General features: G+C 34.5%; 2 protein-coding genes across 7 annotated transcripts in view; one reads left to right on the top strand and one right to left on the bottom strand.

The window, feature by feature from the left end:
* Nucleotides 1–7,828, top strand: part of LOC119636032 (protein windpipe) — a 45,368-nt gene extending 37,540 nt beyond the window's left edge. For 5 of the 6 annotated variants that reach the window (XM_038031106.1, XM_038031108.1, XM_038031107.1 and 2 more), the window contains one exon: nucleotides 3,181–7,828. In XM_038031106.1, the coding sequence (XP_037887034.1) occupies nucleotides 3,275–5,389 (2,115 nt within the window). In that variant the 5' untranslated portion in view covers nucleotides 3,181–3,274 and the 3' untranslated portion in view covers nucleotides 5,390–7,828. Of the gene's footprint in view, nucleotides 1–2,804; nucleotides 2,907–3,180 lie in introns of those variants that run through there. The other variant, XM_038031110.1, reaches the window with a different exon arrangement.
* A 5,070-nt stretch (nucleotides 7,829–12,898) lies between these two features.
* On the bottom strand, nucleotides 12,899–21,851 carry LOC119635980. The gene is made up of 5 exons (XM_038031046.1): nucleotides 21,770–21,851; nucleotides 16,515–17,830; nucleotides 15,153–15,369; nucleotides 14,820–15,085; nucleotides 12,899–14,756 (listed from the first exon to the last, which is right to left on the bottom strand). The coding sequence occupies exons 2-5, from the start codon at nucleotides 17,804–17,806 to the stop codon at nucleotides 13,811–13,813; spliced, it is 2,721 nt and encodes a 906-aa protein (XP_037886974.1). The 5' UTR covers nucleotides 17,807–17,830; nucleotides 21,770–21,851; the 3' UTR covers nucleotides 12,899–13,810.
* Nucleotides 21,852–22,195: the final 344 nt, after the last annotated feature.

Below are 22,195 nucleotides of genomic sequence, written 5' to 3'. Positions count from 1 at the left end.
ATTATTATTATTATTATTATTATTATTTCACAGTTTAGTTCGAGCGTTGGTTGATTCTTGTTGTTGTTGTGCGTTTTTTTGTTGCGTTAACACTTTCAAGCTGTTGTTTCCGCTCTCAAATGTTTTATAAGCATCTTAAGTGAATAGCTCTCAGCTGCTGCTTTCAATGTTCGCTGTTCAATGTAGATAACTTGGATAATAACTTCTTAATAATGAATGTGTGAAAAAATGAAAAAAAAAAAAAAAAAAATAATGATATAAAAATAATGATTTTTTTTTTTCACTTCATTTACCTCAAATGAACTTCACAATCACACATCTGCATATTCGAATGTGTTCATTATAATAATGGTGATTATATGGCTTTGAAATAATCTTTGAAAACCGGTTAAGTTTCTCGTCGGTTTTCTTCCCCTTTCCTCATTCAAATGAAATTTCTAACAAACTCTACGCGAGGACATCGTGCACATATATATATATGTACATGTATATATATATATAATCAAACAAAAGAAAAGTTATATCTGACATTGCAATAAATTTTGTGATTTCTTTGCTCTTGTTCGCTTCCATTTTTTTTTTTTTTTTTTTTGTTTAAGGCTTTGCTGCTGCGATGGCCTTTGAGACACCAAGAGCAATGCCATGTGAGTGTAGGTGTCACTGGTTTTTTTTTTTTTTTTTTTTTGGTTCACTCTACTAATATAAACGATCACTTTCATTAAGAAAGAAATAGAAATAACAGCCGAAAGTTATTTGTGTGCCGTCTGTCAATTGCAACGAACAACAATTATGCATACGTTTCGCAAAACATTTGTTCGCTATGCCCCGTATGCCATAAAGTTAAAAATGTCAAATCTTTCAAACGTTTACGAGACGTTATGAGTAAATAAGTAAATGCGGACATTGCGGTAAATTTAAACTGCTTTCCACTTAAAAATGTCCGTCCGTTCAGCCTGCAGGCTTGTTCGAGTCAAATTAAAAACAAATTCTTAGATGAAAAGTAAAACAATTTCAATGAAAGGTTCGATAGTAAAATTAGAAAGTTTCCATCAAAGATATTTGATCTGATTTGATTGCGATTAACGGTTTAAGTATTTTTGATACGTAGTGGAGGTGGTTTACTAGATTTGCTATATAGCTGCAAGAGTTGAATCTTTACTTGAGCAACTACGGGAACCAGTTTACTTAAGTTTAGTCTATCTGTCCTTAAAATTTCAAAATTTTGCTTATAAGGCAAATATGTCTCTTCTTCTTCCAATTCAATCAAGCTGTGAAGATTTTAGCTGGTCTGAGTTAATTTATTTAGTTATGCCTTTGCCGCGTCTTACCCTACGTTGTCTTGAAAAGTTTTTTATAAAGTCGAACAAATGAAAAGTGAAATCTTGGCTTTAACAGATATTGACCATAAATTTGCTTGAAAAGAACAACAGAGTCTGATAAGGCAGTGTAGTGATCCGCATCAGTCAATTAGTATTCTTGCAATTCTTGAAAAAAGCTTTGCGTTTATAAATAGAAATACTGTAGAGAGCTACGGTCCGCGATTAAATAGTCGTAGTAAAATTTTCCCTAAAATAGGAAGTGACTGAAAACGTGGTCCGATCCGAGCCATTTTCAATATCAAGGCACGTGGATATACAAAATTTCATCAGAATATCTCAAAAATTCCTGCCTGCAAGTTATGTACAAGCATGCCAGCTGGATAGACAAGCTTAGATCCTTTCAAAGAGTGTTCCTATGAATCGGTCATTATAATGAAAGGTGGATCTATCTCAAATACTTCTGGGTGTTGCGTACACCCGCATCCATTTAACATGTTCTTCTACAGTGATGTAGATTTTTTCTAATCCTGACTAAATAAGGGAAAGTAAAACGTTTCAAAGATTGCGAGCTTATATAGGTTCCTAAAGGTAGAAAACGTCTATCTTGTCATTTTTTTTGTTTAAAGTAAATAAAGAGTGATTTTTATTCAATCTGTTACGCATTCGAAAGAGCAACAATTAAAAAACGCTTTGCAAAAATTTTTATTTCAAAATTTTTTAAGTTCAGCTACCGAGGTCTTGTTATGAGAGACAGCGTATTTTCGGGGTTGATAGGATAACTCATGATAGCTTTATCTGAATTTGAAAAAGGAAATGTTTCCCTTTATTATAGATAACGTTTGCTTGCGAACTTATAGAAAATGTTTCGTTTGTTAATAGAGAAGTACTGGTCGCGATTGAACAAACGTTTCATAAATAAAAAGTCAGAAAATTATATTCAACTTGCGACCGATTCTTTAGTATCTGGAAAAATAGTTTAAAAGACTGAAGAAAAAACTAAAGACCGTGTACTCTACTTTACAGGATAGCGTATACCTTAGTTCACTGAATGCCCTATACGCTGTACCTCATGGCTTATAATCTTGAGCGAGCGTTGCTGGTATTTGCAATTCTTGTAGAATAGGCGTGGAAGCTTTTATCAAATGTGTCTATTTTAGTTTAATCGCAACGAGCAAAGCTCTGGAAAAGGGTGACATTTTGCCGTGGACTTGTCCGTCACGAACGATTTGAGCCATTGCCCATACTAATCTGCTTGAAAGAATTTCGAACATCTGTCCCAAATTTTCAATTTCGCGACAATGCAAATGTGTCCCTGCGACACTACACAGACAAATGGTCAGACGGACGAGTAGATATGCTTAAACTTGATTCTGAGCAAAGTATAATCAAAAGGATAAGGAGACATGCTTAAATCTTATATAGAATGCTCTCAGAAGGACAAGGAAACATGCTTAACATTTATACTGAGCAAGACATTATAGCGTCTCGAATACTTCATTCAAAGTGTTTAAAGATGCTTTCAGGAAATAAATACATAGCTGTCCTTCAACGATCGGTACAAAAAGGGATTTTTAAAATTTCAATGGGGTAAGTAACCTAGCAAGTCTATTCGCATACTTGACAATTGTTTACCTTACAATCATCCACATCTTCGAATCAAAACCAAGATCTATAGTACAAAGAAATTACCTCAGATACTAGGTTAACTGTAAATATTGATCATACTATTCCGCAAATATCTTGTAAAGATAAATGAAAAGTTCTTTGGAGGGCATTCGACTGATAATTTGTTCTTGTAGTAAAATTATCGAGTTAATAACGGTATCTTTTATTTTCCGTTCTTTTCTTTTCTCGTTTGCAGCCACTTCAGCCGTTCAACGCCTGGGCCAATTCATCGATCTTAATTTTCGGGATTTCGCTTATTCGCTTAGCAGAGCCGAACCTACTGAACAAATATGGCTAAAAATGAGAGAAAACTTTCTTTGATTAAAGTATTTGTCGCGTTACTGGCTTTAATAGTTTGCCAAATGACAGCAGCGGCCAATACGACTACGCCGACAGACCTTCCATCGAATAACAAAGACTTGTACAAGGCCGATGAGAATTTCGACTGTCCCGAAGATTGTCATTGCGTTTTGGCGCATCACACACACCAACCGTTCCTACATGCGAAATGTTCGTCGTTAAAAGGTCTGAAGTCGGAAGAGCCTCTTAAGTCTACGCTACCTATACATTCCATAGATTTGTCTTATCTGAATTTAACAAGACTATCACACGCTCTGGAGAAATTGCATGATTTGACCTCAATCAATTTGTCGCACAACGAACTGCACGAGATAGGACATCTGGGAAGACGCATTAAAAAACTCAATCTCAAACATAATCGCTTCACCTCAGCCAAATTGAGTAAACTGCCCGCTCATGTACAATCTTTAAATTTACAACATAACGATATCACTTACCTGCCATTAGAGTTCACAAAATTGTCGCAGCTCCAATCTTTAGAATTGAGTCACAATCAAATCAATTGCTCTTGTGAAACGCTAGAAGTACGTAACTGGCTGCAAAGGCGGCATGTATATATGGAACATCCTGTCACTTGTACATATCCGGCTAATGCGAATGGCAAACCCTGGCTGCAACTCAAACAGTCTGACATTTGTGAGAAAGAGAAGCATGGCTGGCATGCTGATGATGAAGAAAATGAATTGATGATGGGCGACCAGCCAATCGAGGATCCAGGAAATGAAGAAGGCAACGAGGAACTAGGTAAAGACTATTTGCCCATAGGTGCGGGATCGGGGAATGGTAAAAAATTTGATCAATTGAAAATGTCGGATGCTGTTGAAGGTTCTGGAGATTTAAGCGAAATTAATATACATTTACACACACCAATACTTGGACATATGGAGACTAGTTCGGAAACGTTAGGAAATCATGTAACCCACGAACCCTTATCGGCGAATGATGACGACGACGGTTCCGGTAGTGGTGATGGTCTATTGATTATACCGCATTTGCATCACCACAGTGTCGATCCTGATGATTTTGACGACAATGATATACCTGGGGATATATTCGGCGATGGATTGGGCATATTTAAGACATCAAAACCGCAAAGTACCACTGACGAACCCGTAAAGGAGGATTCGATAGTACCCGTAGAGCAGGATATCTTGGGCTCCGATAATGAACCCCGTGTGAAAGTGGTTACAGATGGTCCTGAAATAACTGAAAGTATTGAAGACGCCAATGCGGACAGTATTAAACATGCCAACGCTATGGCTGAAAATGGCGAGGACAGTAACGGCACTTACTTCCTGTTAGGGGTTGTCGTACTCATTATTGTAGGCCTTTTGGCTTATGTGGCCTTGAAACGTTGCAAAAAACGTGGGCGAGGAGGCAACGATGCCGAGAATCCACAAACTGAACTTCTGGACATGGACAAAAAACAACTAGGTAAACCAATACGTAACGGAGTACCCGAACATGTACCGTTAATAGGAGAGAAAGCCAAAACTGACTTAAATAAACCCATGAACGGTGCTAACAAGAAACCTTATGACGCAGGAGATGTAAAAGACGGATCAGCTCAACAAGAGCCGCTATTAAATGGCAACAATTCACCGCATTCTCCTAACAGTATAAGCGGTACGCTGCCTGAGCAAAAGAATACTACTGGTTCTAATGAGCCGAGCTTACACGCTCCCAATCACGAATATTATCCGATATCGCCACGTTACCCGACACCGCAATCGCCAAGAGCCTCCAAATACGGTCAACAGCAACAAGTACAAGAGCCGAACAACAACGACCCAGAAAAGCCATATTTATCCTCGTCACCGAAATCAGGTCGTTACTCTCCCGTTTATTCACCCGAAACGGGACGTGTTAAAATAAAGCTTAGCGAAACGCCCCGACCTAAAACGCCCATGCTAGTGACGCGTAGTCGATCAAATGCTGGTGAGATTATCACTACGCCAATACGTGCGGCACAGCTGTTAAACACTGCCACAGCAACACCCCTGCATACAGCTGCCACAAATGGTCATATACGCGATCATCACTGATTGTCAAGCATTAGTAGTGATTCTATGCAATTATAAGAGAAAACGTAATCAGAATGAAACGTAAAATGAATGAAGGAAGGACGAAGAAACGAAAGAAAGATGAATTAAAGTAAAATTTCTTGAGAAAGAAACGCTGTGAATAAGGTGCTTTAAGCGAAGAACTAAATACATTTAAAAACTAAAAGGATCATATAAGTAATAATATAAAAACTATATGTCTGTGTGTGCGCGTGCTTTGAAAATGTTCTCTACCTTTTCCTAAGATTTATTCAAGGCAAAAGAAAAAAGCTAACTGAAACCAGATAAGAGAAAGGACACCAATTGCTTAAGATATAGATTAAATAGTAAAAAAGAAAACAAAAAAATAGAAAAAAATAGTATTTTGTTTAAATTACTGAAGGCTTTGGATTAGTTTTTGACATAAGAATTTAAATTTATTTAAAGTTCGTTTAAATTTCTTATAAGTAGTTTAGCTGAGACGGAAACCGAAAGTGTAAGCCTACCATTGTCATTCATTTCATTTCATTGACAATTCTTTACATCGGCGCTTTACAGTGGTAGCAGAAAGAAAAGATTTGCACTAAAGCTTTGCACTAAGTAGGTTTCGTCTTCTGTCCCTTCTTCAAAGTCATAATTAGTTTCTTTTCAAAATGAAAATTATCATCCAAAAAGGAAATTTTATTCATACATGTTCAGCTAACATACATACATTGTGATGCCTTATATTCTAATAGAAACTATTAAAAACAGTGTTTCTAAAAAGTATTCGGACAAGCTTTGGAATAAATTCATTCTTTCTCGGAAAAAAGTGTGAGTAGTTGTAAGAAGAAATATATTCCCACTGGGTATTGGGGTAACGGTATTAAAGTCAAAAAGAAAAAAAAATCGAATTTTGGGTTTCTTAGTCTCCCAAAGCATTGTTCACTCCTTATTTAATAAAATTTCATGATTTAAAGTCTAGAAACATTATATGTTCGCTATCTTTCTGCTCTGCTCAAAAACTTTCGAAATTTTTGCTCATATTTTGACAAATTCATTTTTTGAGTATTCGAGAAAAAAAACTTAATTAGTAAGCTTCCCATTTCTTCAGAAACTGTCAATCAATTTCTAAAGATAATTATGAATACCTCTGCCATATTGTCGTACTAAGACAACATCTGCTACTAAAAATCTGCTGAAACTTCAGCTCTTGGGCCAAACATAGCTGTAAAAGTAAGATTGCTTTAAGGTTCGATATAAAATTTGATCCACATAATCGCACTGAAGCTTCAGTTCTCAGGCTAAGATTATGTATATATACACAATCAGCTTTGTAGACAATGTCTTCCGTGTTGAAGAAAGTAAAAAGCTCTCTTTTATCGATAGATGATGACACAGTTTAGTTTTCGTTCAACTCTGAATTCGTTCAATCGCTAGAATAGAAGAAGACTTGAATACCATTGCTCTAAGAATAATTGAAAACCTAATCCATAAACCTGCTTGAGATCTCAGAAGAAGTCTATGCGATAATTAAATTTTTCCTAAAACCTCTTTGTGATAAAGATTCTTCGCTGTTTATAGACGATGGTAGAGTTTAATTTTCAATCAACTGCTGAATAGAGGTAGATTAGAATACCACTAAGTGCACTAAGATTATTTGAGGTTAGATATGAAGCTTCAGTTCTTTTCTGCAGTTAACCTGGGCTTTAGTACATGAAGTAAAGTTTCTTTGCGGCAAAGTCGTTCGTACTGAAAAAAGCACAGAAACTCTTGGATGGATGAGGTTAGAGTTTAGTATTCATTTAAGCGCTGAATAGAGTAAGACTAGAACATGGTTAATTAAACCTATAACCTACAGATCGTTTGATTCTCAAAGCCTTTACTCGCATTTCCTGTTTCCGATAGTCGGACTTTCAACACAATCTTACTAAACTACTTATAAAAATCTCTTTCATTTTTCGATATTTATTTCTTGAATGAACGAATACTTTTGCGAAACACTGTTATTTAAAAATAAAATTCTTATTAAGATTTTAAGCTTAAGTATCTTAGTTATATAAATATATATAGATATATATATATATATATATATATATGTTTATATATAAAGATAAAAAATAACCTAAATAAAAAAGTTCACTTACTCATGGCTAACTAAACTCAGAGCGAAGATGAGCGCTGTTATGCAAACGACCAAAATGGAAAACAAAACATTGAAAAAAAAAAAACGAAAATGTGCCAATTAGTTGTGCCTTAACAATTATACAACAATTGTTAATTTGTTAAACATATTTTAACCGGAAAAATGAAAAAAAAAAAATTAAAAGAAATTTATGTATATTGCACTTGGATTAGACAGACATTTTATACAGAGGTTTACATAGAATGATTTTTTTTTTTTTCTTTTTGGGAAATTTTTGAAATTATTAGAGGAAGAAATTATTTTTTTACGCACAATTCAATTCAAAGAAAATTATGAAAATCTTAATTAAATAAATTTTAAATATTTATATGTGATAGGCCAAATAAAAAAAAAAAAATATTGTAAAAATTGTTTTTTTTTTTTGATTTAAAATTTTTTTTCTTTGGAATTTTTATTTTTTTAATTTTTTGTCTTTTCGTTTTCATTTTCATTTTTAGTTTTATTTAATTTTTCATATATATATATATATATATATATAAAGTAATAAATAAATATTTATTAGAATGTAATGCCAAAGTTATTAAAAAAAAAAAAGAAGAAAAATCTTATTAAACAAATTGTTAATGAATATCAATTTCAATGAATTTTATTTCCTTTTCCTATAGTTTTTACTACATATTAGTAATAAAAATGAATTATTATTATTTTCTTTTTATACTTTATTTTCATTTGATAGTTTATGTAACAAGAATAATTTTTAAAAATTTTATAAAATATTTCTCTCCCCCTCTCTCTGTCTCATCTTTAAATATTTAATTTAACAAAATTGAATAACGAAAATTGTAATCAAATGTTTATAAAAAATATAAAATCGTATTTATAATAATAATTATAAATAAATATTATTATTTTTTGCAAAAATACACACAAACGTTCTCTTCATTTACTACTAACAGAATACAGCACAGCGAGTATTTTACTTTCTTTTTCGCCTTCCAAGTTTCTCATCTTCTGAGCATAGTGTAAATGGAATAACATACGTAGACATACGCCTATAGAGGAGCATATCTTTTTCGCTTTTTGCACTCTTTACGCCAACTACACCAACTAGGGCATAGGAGCGTTCATGCGGACGTAAGCAATACCCAAAAGAATTTGAAATAGAGTTAACTTTCAGGGTCACTTTGTAGATCTTCCTTTCCAATTCTGTCTGACCGTCTTGTTCTCATGTATTCAACGTTTTGGAGTCACTCTGTTAGTCTGTCCATCTGTCCGTCTGTCCATCTTGTATTCTTCTCTTCAACCCACAGATCGCAATTTGCGAGATAGTTCGAAATACCGATCTGTTTCGACCCAAGGTCAAACGCTGCTGCATATAGTTCGGATCAGGCAATTCCTTCGACCACTTCTAATATAAGGCGTTCTTTCGAACAGCCATCTTATGAACGTCTACATAAAGCAAAGCGTTGTAGGGTATTTAATAATTGGTCGCGTCACGTCGCGTGTTTTTTTATTTGTTTCCTTAAGCTTAAAGGGCCTAACTTTATTGCGGAATAGTAGAACTCATGGAAAATCAAATTATCGTAGTCCGTTCTTTCCTTTTATTTCATCTCAATCAAATAAAAAAATTCTTACCTCTAAACCATTTACTTAATTGCTTTATATTTTTTATGCTTTAAACCATCAGTCGTATGAGGTTACATTATCTGTGTGCGGTGTAGGTAAAATGAAAGAGGACTTGAGATGGGTTCATCTTTTATGAAAACGTTCGATTCAAAATCACTTTCTGAATCGATTTAAACCCGTCCGTCCGTTTGTCCCTTTTCTTCAGGTCGTAAATTTTGAGTTAGTTGTCTCTTTATTTGGCTTTTTTTGGAAAATCCTTATGCGAACAGCCGGACAAAGGCAGGACATTTAATGGCAGGCCGCGATCCACTGAAGTTTTTTCATTTTACTCTTTTTTCTTTCAATTATCGCCAAATAAAAAATTATGTATAGGAACGCGCGGGTGAAACTATCGTCTTTAAAAAATTTACTTCATTTCTTAATTTTTTAATTTTTTATCTAGTAATTAAATTTTAAGTATCCAAACTTTATTTAGTTTAATCCTTTTGTAAGTTGTGTTAACACTTTCATCACTTCAAACTTTGCATTAAATTTTATTAGGTTTTCGTTATTATTATTATAAAATTAATTTGTTTATTACAAGTTTTTTTTTTTTTTTTTTTTGCTAAAAGCTGCAAATGATATTTTAAAAATATTTTAAGCTTATGGAGAAAAAGAAAACGATTTGTAAGGAGAGGTTTCGACAGAAATTATTTCAGATCCGACTTCAGTTGCTCACGTTTTTCTCAACCTTTGCCTCATCATTGGCCTTTTTTAATAAAAGTTAATAAAATTAAGCAGAATTATTATTATTTTTTTTTTGTGTAAGTGCTTTTAGGTAGTAATGGTTCAATTAGTCAGCTGAATAAATTTTTTTCTAACAAATGCTCCAATAATAACATAAATACAAACACAATGTGAACGTATTTGAGATTTGATGGAAGCTTTACATCATTTGAGATAGATTTTGGTTTAAGTTGATTTATGTATATTGTGTGTGTACATGTGTCAAGTGTACATTCGTTATTTATAAAATAATTTCAAAATTTATTAGTTTCCTAACACATCATAAAAAGCGTTATAAAATTACCTTGAATAGTATTATTGTAACGGTACGATTCTAAAAACTTGTTTGACATGTCAGCTTGTAATATAATATGTTCACTATTGCGTCAGCTGTATATTACCAGCCGTCAATGGTCAATGGTGATAGATGTGGTCACTTCAGAAGAGGAGCCTTAAGTTTAAAATTCGTTTATCCTAAAATGACAACCAGCGAAAATCTATTTTCAGCCGGCATGTTGTAACCATTGTGTGCTATTACTAGGCAACTCAGTCCTGAAGCTCTTTTAACAAAAAACAGAAACCTTTGGCAGCCACGTAAACTTACAAATGAACATAGAATAATTTAAATTAATTAACTTAAATGCACTTAACCCATAATCGAACTACTGGTGAGTTTAACACCCGAATTAGGGGAGTTTCTTAAAAATGCTGTTGGAACAAGTCCACAATGCTCAAACAAGAAATTGCCCCTTCAGGAAATGGAAAAAGATTCCGATACAGTATTAATGGTAAAGAAGTGGCGGCTGCTATCGAGCTTAAGACGTACTCGTGCTAGTTCAAAGAAATAACGATGAAAATAAGAGAATTGATAAAACACGGAATTATATATTTACATATATATAAAAGTAAAAAAAAAATAACAAGGTTTATTATTTTTATAAACTATACTTAACATATTCATATAATAATCCTTTTTAAAAAATTATATTATTAATAAATAAACTTTATTTTAGACTATCACATATATATATATTTTTCTTTGCCAATTACATTTCTGAAGTAAAAATTTGCTAAACATGGATTATCAACGATGTCGATATCGTCCAAAATGACCCACTTAAGGTCGTTTCGTATGTCCAAAGGCAAATTACTATATAAACCAAGCTGAATGAGCAAAGTTGAGTTGGCTATGATTATGATGATGATGATTATATCAAGCACTTGAATTGTAAATTCACTAACAAATTCGCTAGAAAAGCCGGCAATAATAAATAATTTATTGTGTTGAAATAATTATTGGGTTAGGCCGCACTCTCAACTGTAAATTGGTAATGAATGAAAAGTTTCCTTAATTTTTTGCTTATTCGACAGGCGCTCTTATATAGATTCACGTGATATAGGTGATTGTAGGTGACATTTTCTAGTTTGGAAACACTAGAGTCTCGAATTTGGGTGTTTTTTCATACCCACTTTTCGCTAACATACCAAATTTCAATAAATCGGTAAATATAGTTCCCCAACGAATATTTCAATAAATCCGTGAAAATAGTTCCCGAAGGGAAAGTGTCAATTTTTTTGGCTCATTCAACAGTAGGTTTTGTGTGGATTCGCGTGACGTAGATGAATATAGGTGATATTTTCTAGTTTGGACGCATTAGCGTCTTAAATTTGGGTGTTATCCCATATCGATTTTTATGTATGTTAAAGAATCTTTTTACGCACGAAAAATTATAATTAAAATTTTCAATGTTTAATGTTTTCTGGCTAAAAACCGTTAATTGGCTATGTAGGAATGAAGAGAGCGCAGAGTTGCTTGTAATAAATAACAAAAATAGACAAAAGTGGCAACGCATTCGTCATGAGCTCTGTCAAAAAGTCAAAGCACTAGCAGAATTCTCTGTTAAAAGGCAAAGCAGTAGCGTAATAATCTGTTAACCGCCGGCATTTATATCTGTTAAATTAAAACAATGTAGAACAAAATTGTAGCTGAATGAGTATGCAATAAAGCTAAGTTAACTATTTAAGACATGAACCATAGTAAAATGATGAGAAAGTTCAACAAAAAAAGCTTTTGTGACAGTTTGACTAGCGTTGGTACCTTGTTGAATGCAGTCATGTATTAACATCAGAAACAATCGACGCATTTTTTTTCTTTGCTTCTCTGCCAAACTTATTTGTTGTATATTTTTTATGGACGCCCCGCATGAGCATAATAATAATGTCTTTCTGAGAGTAAACAAGCAAGAAAAAACAGTACAACCGCAGAACGAGATATGGTTCTCTCGCTTGTTAAACAAAAGAATAGCTACGCTATTTTTCAATGTGTTTGCTAAGAATTTTAGACACAAACCGAAAAGATACCACAATTTTTGCTACACTACGGAATTATACAACATTGCCAGATTTGTTCGCCTACATTTCGAAATAATAAATCAAAAAGAAAGCAAGTACAAATTAATCGGATTGAAAATGAGAATAGAGTCCAAATTATAGGTAAAAGTAATTATTTGCAACTTTTTTGTATATCCAGGCGGTAGATTTCACGATTTTTAATTGTCCTGATTACTGGTGAGCAACAAGTGTATAAGCAAACATTTGCTAGAGTTAATGTATCCGAAGGTCTACTAAAATTGTAAACTTGTTTGCAAACAAAGCTGGACTCTTTAATATCGTATTAAAAGCAATTTTGATTTTGCGCTGGACCGGGCACTGATCTGAATAAAAAAATAAGAAAATCATATGCTGTCGGAAAAGAATTACTTATACTCATGATTTTTATCTTTAAGAAAAAGGAGAAGAAGGAATTTTCAATATTTTGTAACATTACGAAGACGTGGCTTTTTCTTATAGTGCTACTGCAAGACCATCCATATAACCTACGTATAAATTTTTACAGTTATACCTGTTATGATTTGTAGGTAACAAGCAAGGAACCCATTTTTTCTGCTGTTGAAAGGAGAAAGAGGTGTTAGAGCACATAATATTTTTAGGTCTAATGGCTTAATAAGGGAACACAAGTGCATATAGCTGCCCATGCTTAGCTACTTAGCTTAGGATTTGAACCTGCGACCACCCACTTGGCAGTTGTGAATTTTATTCCGTGGGCTAAACAGTGATCTCTGCCGTCCTCTCTGACCGATTTGGCTCATTCTCAGTATCAACGTATACCCAAGAGCTTTCAATGTTTCTGTTAAATTTAAAACCGATTAATTTTTGCGGCCGGCACAGTTTTTACCAAAAGACATAACACAGATGGACATACTTAGATCGACTCAGTTGTTGATATTGATTAACAATGTATATGCATCCTAAGCTTAGCAATACATTAACTTTGTCGTGCCGTTTAGGAAAGAAATTCGACCAAATCGTTTTACTCTATTCCTATATAACCGGCACAATCACAGATATTAAGAAGTTCGAAAATGGAGATGATTCTTAGACCGGAAAGTAGCGCTTAATACATGCCTTAGGATGATCTACAATCAAAATTGACTGAAATACTTCTTATAAAACATTAAGTAAAAACACGGTAGTGAGACACGGTGCAGCAGTAAATGCCTACGTCAATCCGCTTCATATAATGATTATTCAAAGTGCGATATTATATGGGGAGTTGGCGCACCCAATTTCATTAAAATATATCCGCCGGTTAAACATAGGAACACAAGAGGTGCGGACGGACAGACAAGCTCGAACGGTACCATAAAAATTGTGTCTACTTCAAGCCCTTCCGAGTGTTCAATACTTCTGCACAAAGCCAATATATGCTCGCGCTGCAAGTAGTGTAGGGTAGAAAAATGGGCCTTACTTGCTGTTTTCTTCAAATTAAGATCGACTTACACACTTACGCTTTATTCTATTATATAAAAATATTTAATACTAATTGAAACAATTACTTAAAAAACAATTTAAAATAAGGTCTCACGCATTGACTTATGAACCACAACCATGGGTTCTTGATCAGAAGAGGAGCCATCATATACGTCACGGTATGCTTTCGCAGTATCATGACTAGATGTGTTTGCTGCCTTTTTACGCTTAGGACGCAATAAATGGACTTCAGTCTCTGATCCGGACGAAGTCGTACTATGACTATCTTTTAAGGAACGAATATCTGGGTCAACGACCACATGAAAATCACTGCCTTCTCGTGAATTTGATGGAGAGCCGTGAGGCTTATCATAATAATCCTCAATCGCTGGCGGCAAAGGCCTTTCGATTGTTTCCGACTTGATGTTTTTCGGTTTGCGTTTGGCGAACGGACTATTAGGTTTACTGGTGAATGTCTCGTAATCGTTATCGGTAAAAAATTCCACTGAATCGGCCTTAAGTGTCGCTCTCTTAAAAGGTGGAATTTCTGCAATTTTCGGTTTCCTTTTCGTATACGGACTGTTTTCGTAACTTTGAAAATTGGCGATTTGTTCGGCACTTTGTAAATTTTGAGCTTTCAAGTAAGCGGCAGGAAAGCGATTGTCGTGTTTATTAAAATGACGAGCAGCAATCGAATTGCTGCGACTACGCTCCGTACGACGGGAAGGTTCAATTCGCACTAAACGTTCGCGATCGCGATTCGATAGCATTTCTTCGCTATGAAAACGCAAATGAAGATCCAAATTTAAGGCGACCTCTTCTTCCGTCTCGCCATTGTCATCTTCTGGCGAAGTGAGAAGTTTTCGAAGTGATTTTCTGCGACGATTAGTTTCTGATGATAAATCCATTAAAGATTTCGCCGACCGTACAAAACGAGGCTTGGGCATATGTAAAGCATCTTCGTAGGAGGGTAAATTAGTCTCATCCGCGCTGGGAGCATTAGGCGCGGCCTCCTCACTTAGAATGCGATGATTCAAGCGACGTCTGTGAAAAAGAGTTGAATTTAAATAAGTAACTCTGAGAGCCCCCTAGAATTTCAAAACTAACATGGCTCTCATTTCTTCCTGATTGCCGCGATACTCTTCCATATTCAGCCATTTTCGACGGTAGACCATATACCGTTGAAAACAGGCAAAGAGAAAGATTAATGCAGCAATTATTAGCGCGCTCGAGAAAATGATTGTCCAAAGTTTGGCGGCCGTGCTGGTATTTTCATTTGTATCGACAAGCCACTCTAACCCGCAAGCCGATTCCCATGTTTTGCCATAGTAGTGAGCTGGTGAGGCACATTTTAAGTTCCTTTTATCTCTGATCTTAACGGTTCAGTTTGCGAAAACAAGTGAATAAATAATTTTATATAAGGAATTTTTCGAAACTTACTTTGCTTGGCTGCCTTGTTAAGTAAGCATTAAACTCGACAAATACTGAATCCTGGCAATTGCAAATCCATGGATTATCACCTAACCAGATGTCATCAAGAAATTTATTCCGCTTAAAGTAGACGGTGGGAAATGGATTAGTGAAACGATTGCCATTCAATTTCAAACTCGCCAGCTCCGGAAAAAACTCGAATGTTGTGTTGCGCAAACTCGATAAACTGAATAGAGCAGAGTTTTAGTCATATTAGGATAAGTTCTGGCATTTTTGTCCGAAAATATAGTATACATTTAATAAAATTTTTATTATTATAAGATATAATCCTTGTGCTAGAAGAGTGTATCAAGCTTGAAAGAATTTATACAACACCCACAGAGACTGAAGATAGACTCGCGTGTTATTATACCGATCCATTCAGACTCAGTTTGTCCATTTCTCCGTCTTGTTTTGTTATGTTCAACCTACAGGCCGAAAATTTTTAAGACATTTTGATGAAATTTGGTACAACGACGTTTTTTTCCCAACGACAAACACTTTTCAAAAGGGCTCAGATCGGTTCACTATTTCGAACAAACCGTATATAAAGACTTTTTAAAATAAGGGAAAATGGGAAAAAATTGGAATTTTCAAAATTTTTCGACAAAGGTCTCTGTGCAAAGGTATTTCCGTATTCTAAATTGTTTACAAAAATTTTGGTTTGGCTGGGACAATTTTTTGAACACCCTCTCATACAACCATTCCTAAGAAAACTGAACGTTTGTATGGTAAAAAGGTTTAATTTTCAATATTTAGTTGAAAAAATTATTTCATAAAAGCAAATTGAAATAGAAATTAACCCTGTCGGAGAAGGCCGAACTGTAAATGTTTTGAGATTAAAATATGTAAAAATAAAGTGGACCCAGTTTGAAACACATAAGTCTGTGTCTTAGACCCCACTCCGTAAAAAATTTCTGAAGAATAGTAAGCCCTTTAGAAAAAGATTTAATTTTTAATATTTTATGGGGAAAATTAGTCAGTAGTGGCAATTTTCATTTGTTAGACCCTAAGCTATACAGGGCCTATTATGAAAAGCAAGCCATTATAGGGAGGAAAGATCTAATTTCTAGCTCTTTACGACGGAAACTGAAAAATGATAAAATTTTTTCAAAGTAAATTAAATTTACTAACTTCGACTTATGTTATCTGCTAAATTTGGCCAACCACCCATGGGCGGACCTTCAAAACTATGCTTTTGCAGAAAAATAATATAAAATTTAATTTTTACACTAGGCGAAGCGGTGTGGGGTATCTAATCGCTGTCCCTGGCCGACTATATTCGTCTTATTATTACATTTTTTCTCTCTTTCTCTCTCTCTTTCCACTTACCGGCAGTTACTCAAATCCAATTTCTGTAAAGTATCGGAAGCCATGTTGTCGGGAAAATCTTTAATTAAATTCCTAGACAAGTTCAACTTTTGCAGATTATTTAAGCCCGACAAAGCATTAGCATCGATTTGTATTATCTCGCACCAAGAGAGACTGATGTCCCGTAAAGAACTCGAAACCAAATTTGTAAACTTTTCAATAGTATTTCGATTTAAATTTACTGAAACCAATTTCTCATTATAGCGAAAAACGTTACGATCGAGACGAGTCAGTTGATTGTAAGCTAAATCCAAATGCGTTAACTGTTTTAGTTGAATGAATGCCTCCGAATCTATGGAGCGTAAGGAGTTGCGCGACAAGTCCAACATTTCCAATTGCGAATTATTTTGAAATGTCCTCGATGTAATAAAATTTAACATGTTTCCTTGCAACTGTAAATGGCTTAAAGACGAAACTTGAGAGACATCGATCGCATCCAATGTGCAATAGGATAAATCCAGTTTACGAAGCGTCGTCGATTTCAGAGACTTAAACACTTCGTCGCTTAAATCCGTGTTCCAGGATAAGTTTAAAAATGTTAACATCGGTAGCTCGGACATAAAAAATTCTGGTAGGAATTGTAAGTCACAGTTACTCAGTTCTAGACCTAATAAGCTGGACGAAGGCAATACATCCAATGAATCTAAAGAATTGTTATTCAAATTCAAATATTCCAAATTGGGTAAAGCCTCCGTTAGTATATCGCCGCCAACTTTCTTTATGCCACAACCTTGCAATTCCAAATGTGTGAGCGAATCACTCGTCAGCATTAGAGAGCTCTCATCGTCATTGAAGAATTCAAATTGATTGCCATTTAAACTTAAATGTTCCAAGTTAACGGCGTTAAGAAGAATTTCGTCGGGATTTATATGAGACCATCGTGTTATCATGTTATTGTTCATTAGCAAAGTTCTGAGACCCGTAAAGCTCGATAGAGCAATTGGTTCCAGATATTTGATTAGATTATTGGATAAGTCCAGATAAATTAATGTTTCGTGAGCGGATAATTCGTGAGGAAAATCCTCCAATTTATTGTGCGACAAATCAAGAACTTCAATGGGTATTATATCAAAATCGGGACTTTCGCTTAACTCCTGATGAGCGCAATTCACCTCGAGACTATCCAAAATCCACGTACATTTACATAGCGTTGGGCATGTAATACCTGCAGTCGAGGCGATGAATAAATAACTGATTAACAGTATCAAGATATGTTGCACCTTGATGGCCGATAAACTAAAACATATAGCCATAACTTATTATTGGAAGGAAATAGTCTATAAATAAAGAAGAAAGGAACGGAAGCTTATTAATATTAAAAATAATGTTTAAAAATTAAAAAAAAAAACTTTTAATCTTGATTTATTAAGATATAGCAGAAGAAGGCTTCTAGAAGAAAACAATATAATCTATTAGGGTATAAGCAGCCGATATCACACTATGGAGTTAGTTGTTGCGGGCTCAAATCCTAAGTGCAGTGGAGTTTACTTTGGACGCAGTCAAGTTGGTTTATCAAGTTTCAGCGGAATATGATAAAAAAAAAAAAACGCGGACAGACGGACAGACAAGCATAGATCAACGCAAAATATGATTCTGAATCGATCAGTATAAGAAAAGTTGAATCTATCTCAAATCCATCTGAGTGTTGCATACATCCCCACAACCTTGTCCCGCAAATAGAGTAGGATATAAAAAAGATGGTTATATAATAAGATATCTCAAATATTATGATTGATAGTTTGAACGGAAGAAACAAAACGGACAGAAGGACAGACGGACGGAGAAACTTCGACAAAAAATATGTTCATAGAGCATTGGTCTACCGTATGGCTGAGCAGAGAAGGGTCGTCGACATCAAGCCGACGGGTTCAAATATCCGAGTCGTTCGGTTGATCGTTGCTTTAGTGAGAGCTCCGGCATATATCCGCTAAGCTAAAGTCAACACTTCCCTAGATACTACTCATGCCTCATTTCTTTCTAATTGTCGCCGCATTACAGGGGCAGAGGATGGGTCATCGGTCATTGATTGGTCATATTAAAGGGAACTTGAAATTTTGGTCTTCATATTAATCCTTAGATAATTTAAAACAATATCTTACGCCTCATTTGCAAAGAAAACTGCTCACGACGACCTGGGTATTCCAGCATCTAATTCATTGTCTTTCTGAAGAAACATCTTATAGGGAATTTTCCATTTGAATTAAAAATTTATTTTTGTTCATTAAATTATTTTAAAGAATTCTCAAAGTTCCTAGAGTTTCTTTTTATTTATTTAAAAATAATATCTGTATTGCTATGCTGTTCCCATTGCGGGACAATAACCTCTTTTATTTGTCGCACCTTACCATCACATTTACTTATTATCTTTTTGGATACGTTGTAAACTAAACATGTGTTAAAAATGTATGCAATAAAAAAAAAAGAAGAAAATAAATGTATTTATGTATTAAAAAGCAGCAGAGCTAATTATTAATATAGCGAGAACAAGCAAACTCTTGCGAAACGAGAAAATATTAAGCCCATTGTAATTCATAGGAAAACGCAAAACGTTCTATTTGTATTATTATTATTATTATTATTATTATTATAATTAATTCAGTCAGAGATGACTAAAGTTTTAAAACTCCAGCATCTAATGCTCTCAGCTTCATTGCAAATTCAAACGTTATTTGAGATTTGAGCGCACGATGATTAGTCGAGTCCCTTTGTCTACTCGGCCACCCAGGCGTATGAAGAACATTGGAAGAGAAGTAAGATGCAACTATTGATCTAACCTATCAATTCTGAGTGAAGTATCTAAGCTCATGAGCAGCGTGTTTGAGATAATATGACAAATTTTACAGGAGGCGAACAACAACAATAATAGGAATGTTACTGAAATATTGGTCCTGGTGTTAGTGAGAAAAATTCTGATCAAGCTTAAAATTCTTGTTGCTCTGGTCTACATTCATGCATTTTTGATGAGTAAACCATAATTAAAATGATTCCAGAAACGCTTTTCAAGGTTGAAATTAATTACTTGGAAAACTGATAGGAGTAGGTGTGGGAAGCACGTATACGAATTGTAACATAATTTTTCCATCCCGACCACCCAAAATTGTGGATATATCTTCGCGATGCATCTTCTTACGCATCCTGGATTAGATTATAAAGCATATATGTACGTAACACTAAAAAAACTAAGAGAGAAGACTAGGGGTCTCTCCGTCTGAGATTCGCTATTGAAAAGCTTGCAGGCATAAAAACAAAAACACAAGGCATATGTAGCTCAGGTACGGTTCAAAGCCAGAGAGTTAGCTTGGAACTGGTGGAGAGTAAATCTGTTTAAACCGTTCAGGTAGTGCGCAACGCTATGCTCGTCAAAGATAATACAAACAAGAAACCCTTAGAGGAAACACAAATTATATATGTGCACGTACTTTGTCGATGTGAATATGGGAATTGTATAGTTATTAAGTTCTTTAGTTTGCGGCTATGATTATGAATTCAAATTTGTTGTCTTAGATTCTCTTCGTCTTCGTTAATAAAGCGTTCCCGTTAACGTGTAATGTATGGTATATGCGACAATTCACTCTTTAGTGTGTTACGGAATGCTACCTTGACTGCAATCAACAACTTTTCTATCTCTTTCTCTTTCCCCACTTCCTTCTGACCGTTGGCCTAGGGGCATCCCCTGAGCGATTGGTCATATTAAAAAACAAAGAAAAAATAAGTGTGTTATGTTAAATGCGAATAACTATGCAGTGCCCTGCTCTGCGAGAGAGAGAGAGAGAGTGAGAGAGACATGAGCCATTACACTTTAAGTACAAACGCGGCATACTTTGAAATGTTGGTACAAGTTGACATACATTATGTATAAGGGGTTTTCATCGCCTATGTCTGAAAAGCATTTTCATCTAAGAGTCCGCAGTAATGAATTTCAAATAAGATTTTTTTTAAAACAATCGTTCTGGCATTGCTCAAAGCTATTGTAGATGTCGCTTGCTGTTCGCTCTCCTTCAAGTGCAGTGCTTTTTAGTGACATACACTGAATGCATTGTTCATCTAGATGTTCGATGCCCAAACTGAGTTCCTAGAAGTGCGATTATACCCATGGATATGGCGCCTTTGCGGATAGTTTTAAAGGTAAAGCCTCGTTGTCGATTTCAATCGGCCTTCTGACACTCCTACAATTGGCAAAGGTACGCATGTATCGGTGCATGTTCACTTCGTATTGCGCAAGCAAATTACAAAAATTTCGTTTTCGCGGCAACATGAAAGCGCTTGAATTGATTTTTGTCATTGTTTTGTTTTTGCTTATTATGGAAATCGTTCTGTTTACGGTAAATGGGGCATTTTCGAAGAAGAAAGAAAAACAAGAAGCGCAACACATGTAAAATGAAATGCGTTTGTTTTAAATGCTTCCTTTTGCGTTTTTCATTCATAACAAAACGAGGAAATATTACTTACTTACATTGTGTGTAAATTCTTGTGTAAAAATATTAATCATATTTTTTTATTATTTTGTTGTTTTTTTTTTTTTGCATCTTATCGCTTTAACTATCGAACCTTATCAGTTAATAATAAAATAAAAATAAAACCAAAGCATAGTTATCTTCGGCATAAACCGAATCTGTTCATACTTGTCTTCTATAGAAAAACACATAAAAGTTTGTGTTGCTTTTAGAATTTTTGCTTAAGGTTTTTCTGATGTTATCATAAGATAGGTAAAGATTTGAAGGTTATATTAAAATATTTGTGTAAGGCTTGTTTAACACACTTATGTTGCACAGTGATACCTGAGTATCTCCAAATTAATGCAAAGATATGAAAAGCGAAAGGCAGATAAGCAAGTAGCGCGGGTCACCTAAGCTTAATGTAAAAGCAAAAGAGAGAGAAAGAAAGAAAGAAAGAAAGAGAGAGAGAGAGAGAGAGTGTGTGAGAGAAAGAAAGAAAGAGAGAGAGTGAGAGGGAGAGAGGGAGAGAGAGGGAGAGAGAGAGAGAGAGAGAGAGAGAGAGAGAGTGAGAGAAAGGGAGAGAGAGGGAGAGAGAGAGAGAGAGAGAGAGACAAAGAGAAAGAGTGAGAGAGAAGGGTAGGATCAAAGGGAAGTTTTACGGGAGAGCGAGATAGCAGGTGTGGGGAAATTTTGAAATATTTTATCGAAAAAACACAACAAAAAAACAAGAAGCGATAAACTGTTGCTTGTCTTTGATATTAACAAGCTTTCAATTCTTACTTCTCTTAGTTGAAGACAACTATCATAATTATTATTAACTTTTGTTTTTTTGATTAATTAATATTTCGTTTTTTTTTTTTTTTTTTTTATAAGTCGCTTAACGAAATGCTTCACATTTTTGTTTACTTTTTTTCTTCAATCACACAATTTTCGAAAGTTTTCTTTCATTCAATAATTGTTACTATTATTATTATTATTATTATTATTATTATTTTTAGTTTATTTAATTTACCAACAAATGTCTTGTGTTCTTGTTAAGCTCACTTTTAATACTGCACAACATGAACGTACCTGCTGCTCTTGTGCCGTCTGAAGAATTCTCAAATCTACTGATTTTACACTTCCAGTCGAACTGATAAGATAAGAGCAGTAGCACTATACATTATATATATATATACATATATATATATATATATGTATTGTTCT

Source organism: Glossina fuscipes, unplaced genomic scaffold, assembly GCF_014805625.2.
Source record: "Glossina fuscipes isolate IAEA_lab_2018 unplaced genomic scaffold, Yale_Gfus_2 27, whole genome shotgun sequence".
Lineage (NCBI taxonomy): Eukaryota > Metazoa > Arthropoda > Insecta > Diptera > Glossinidae > Glossina > Glossina fuscipes.
Note: the sequence above shows the minus strand (reverse complement) of the source record. Positions and strands in the feature narration are given on the sequence as shown.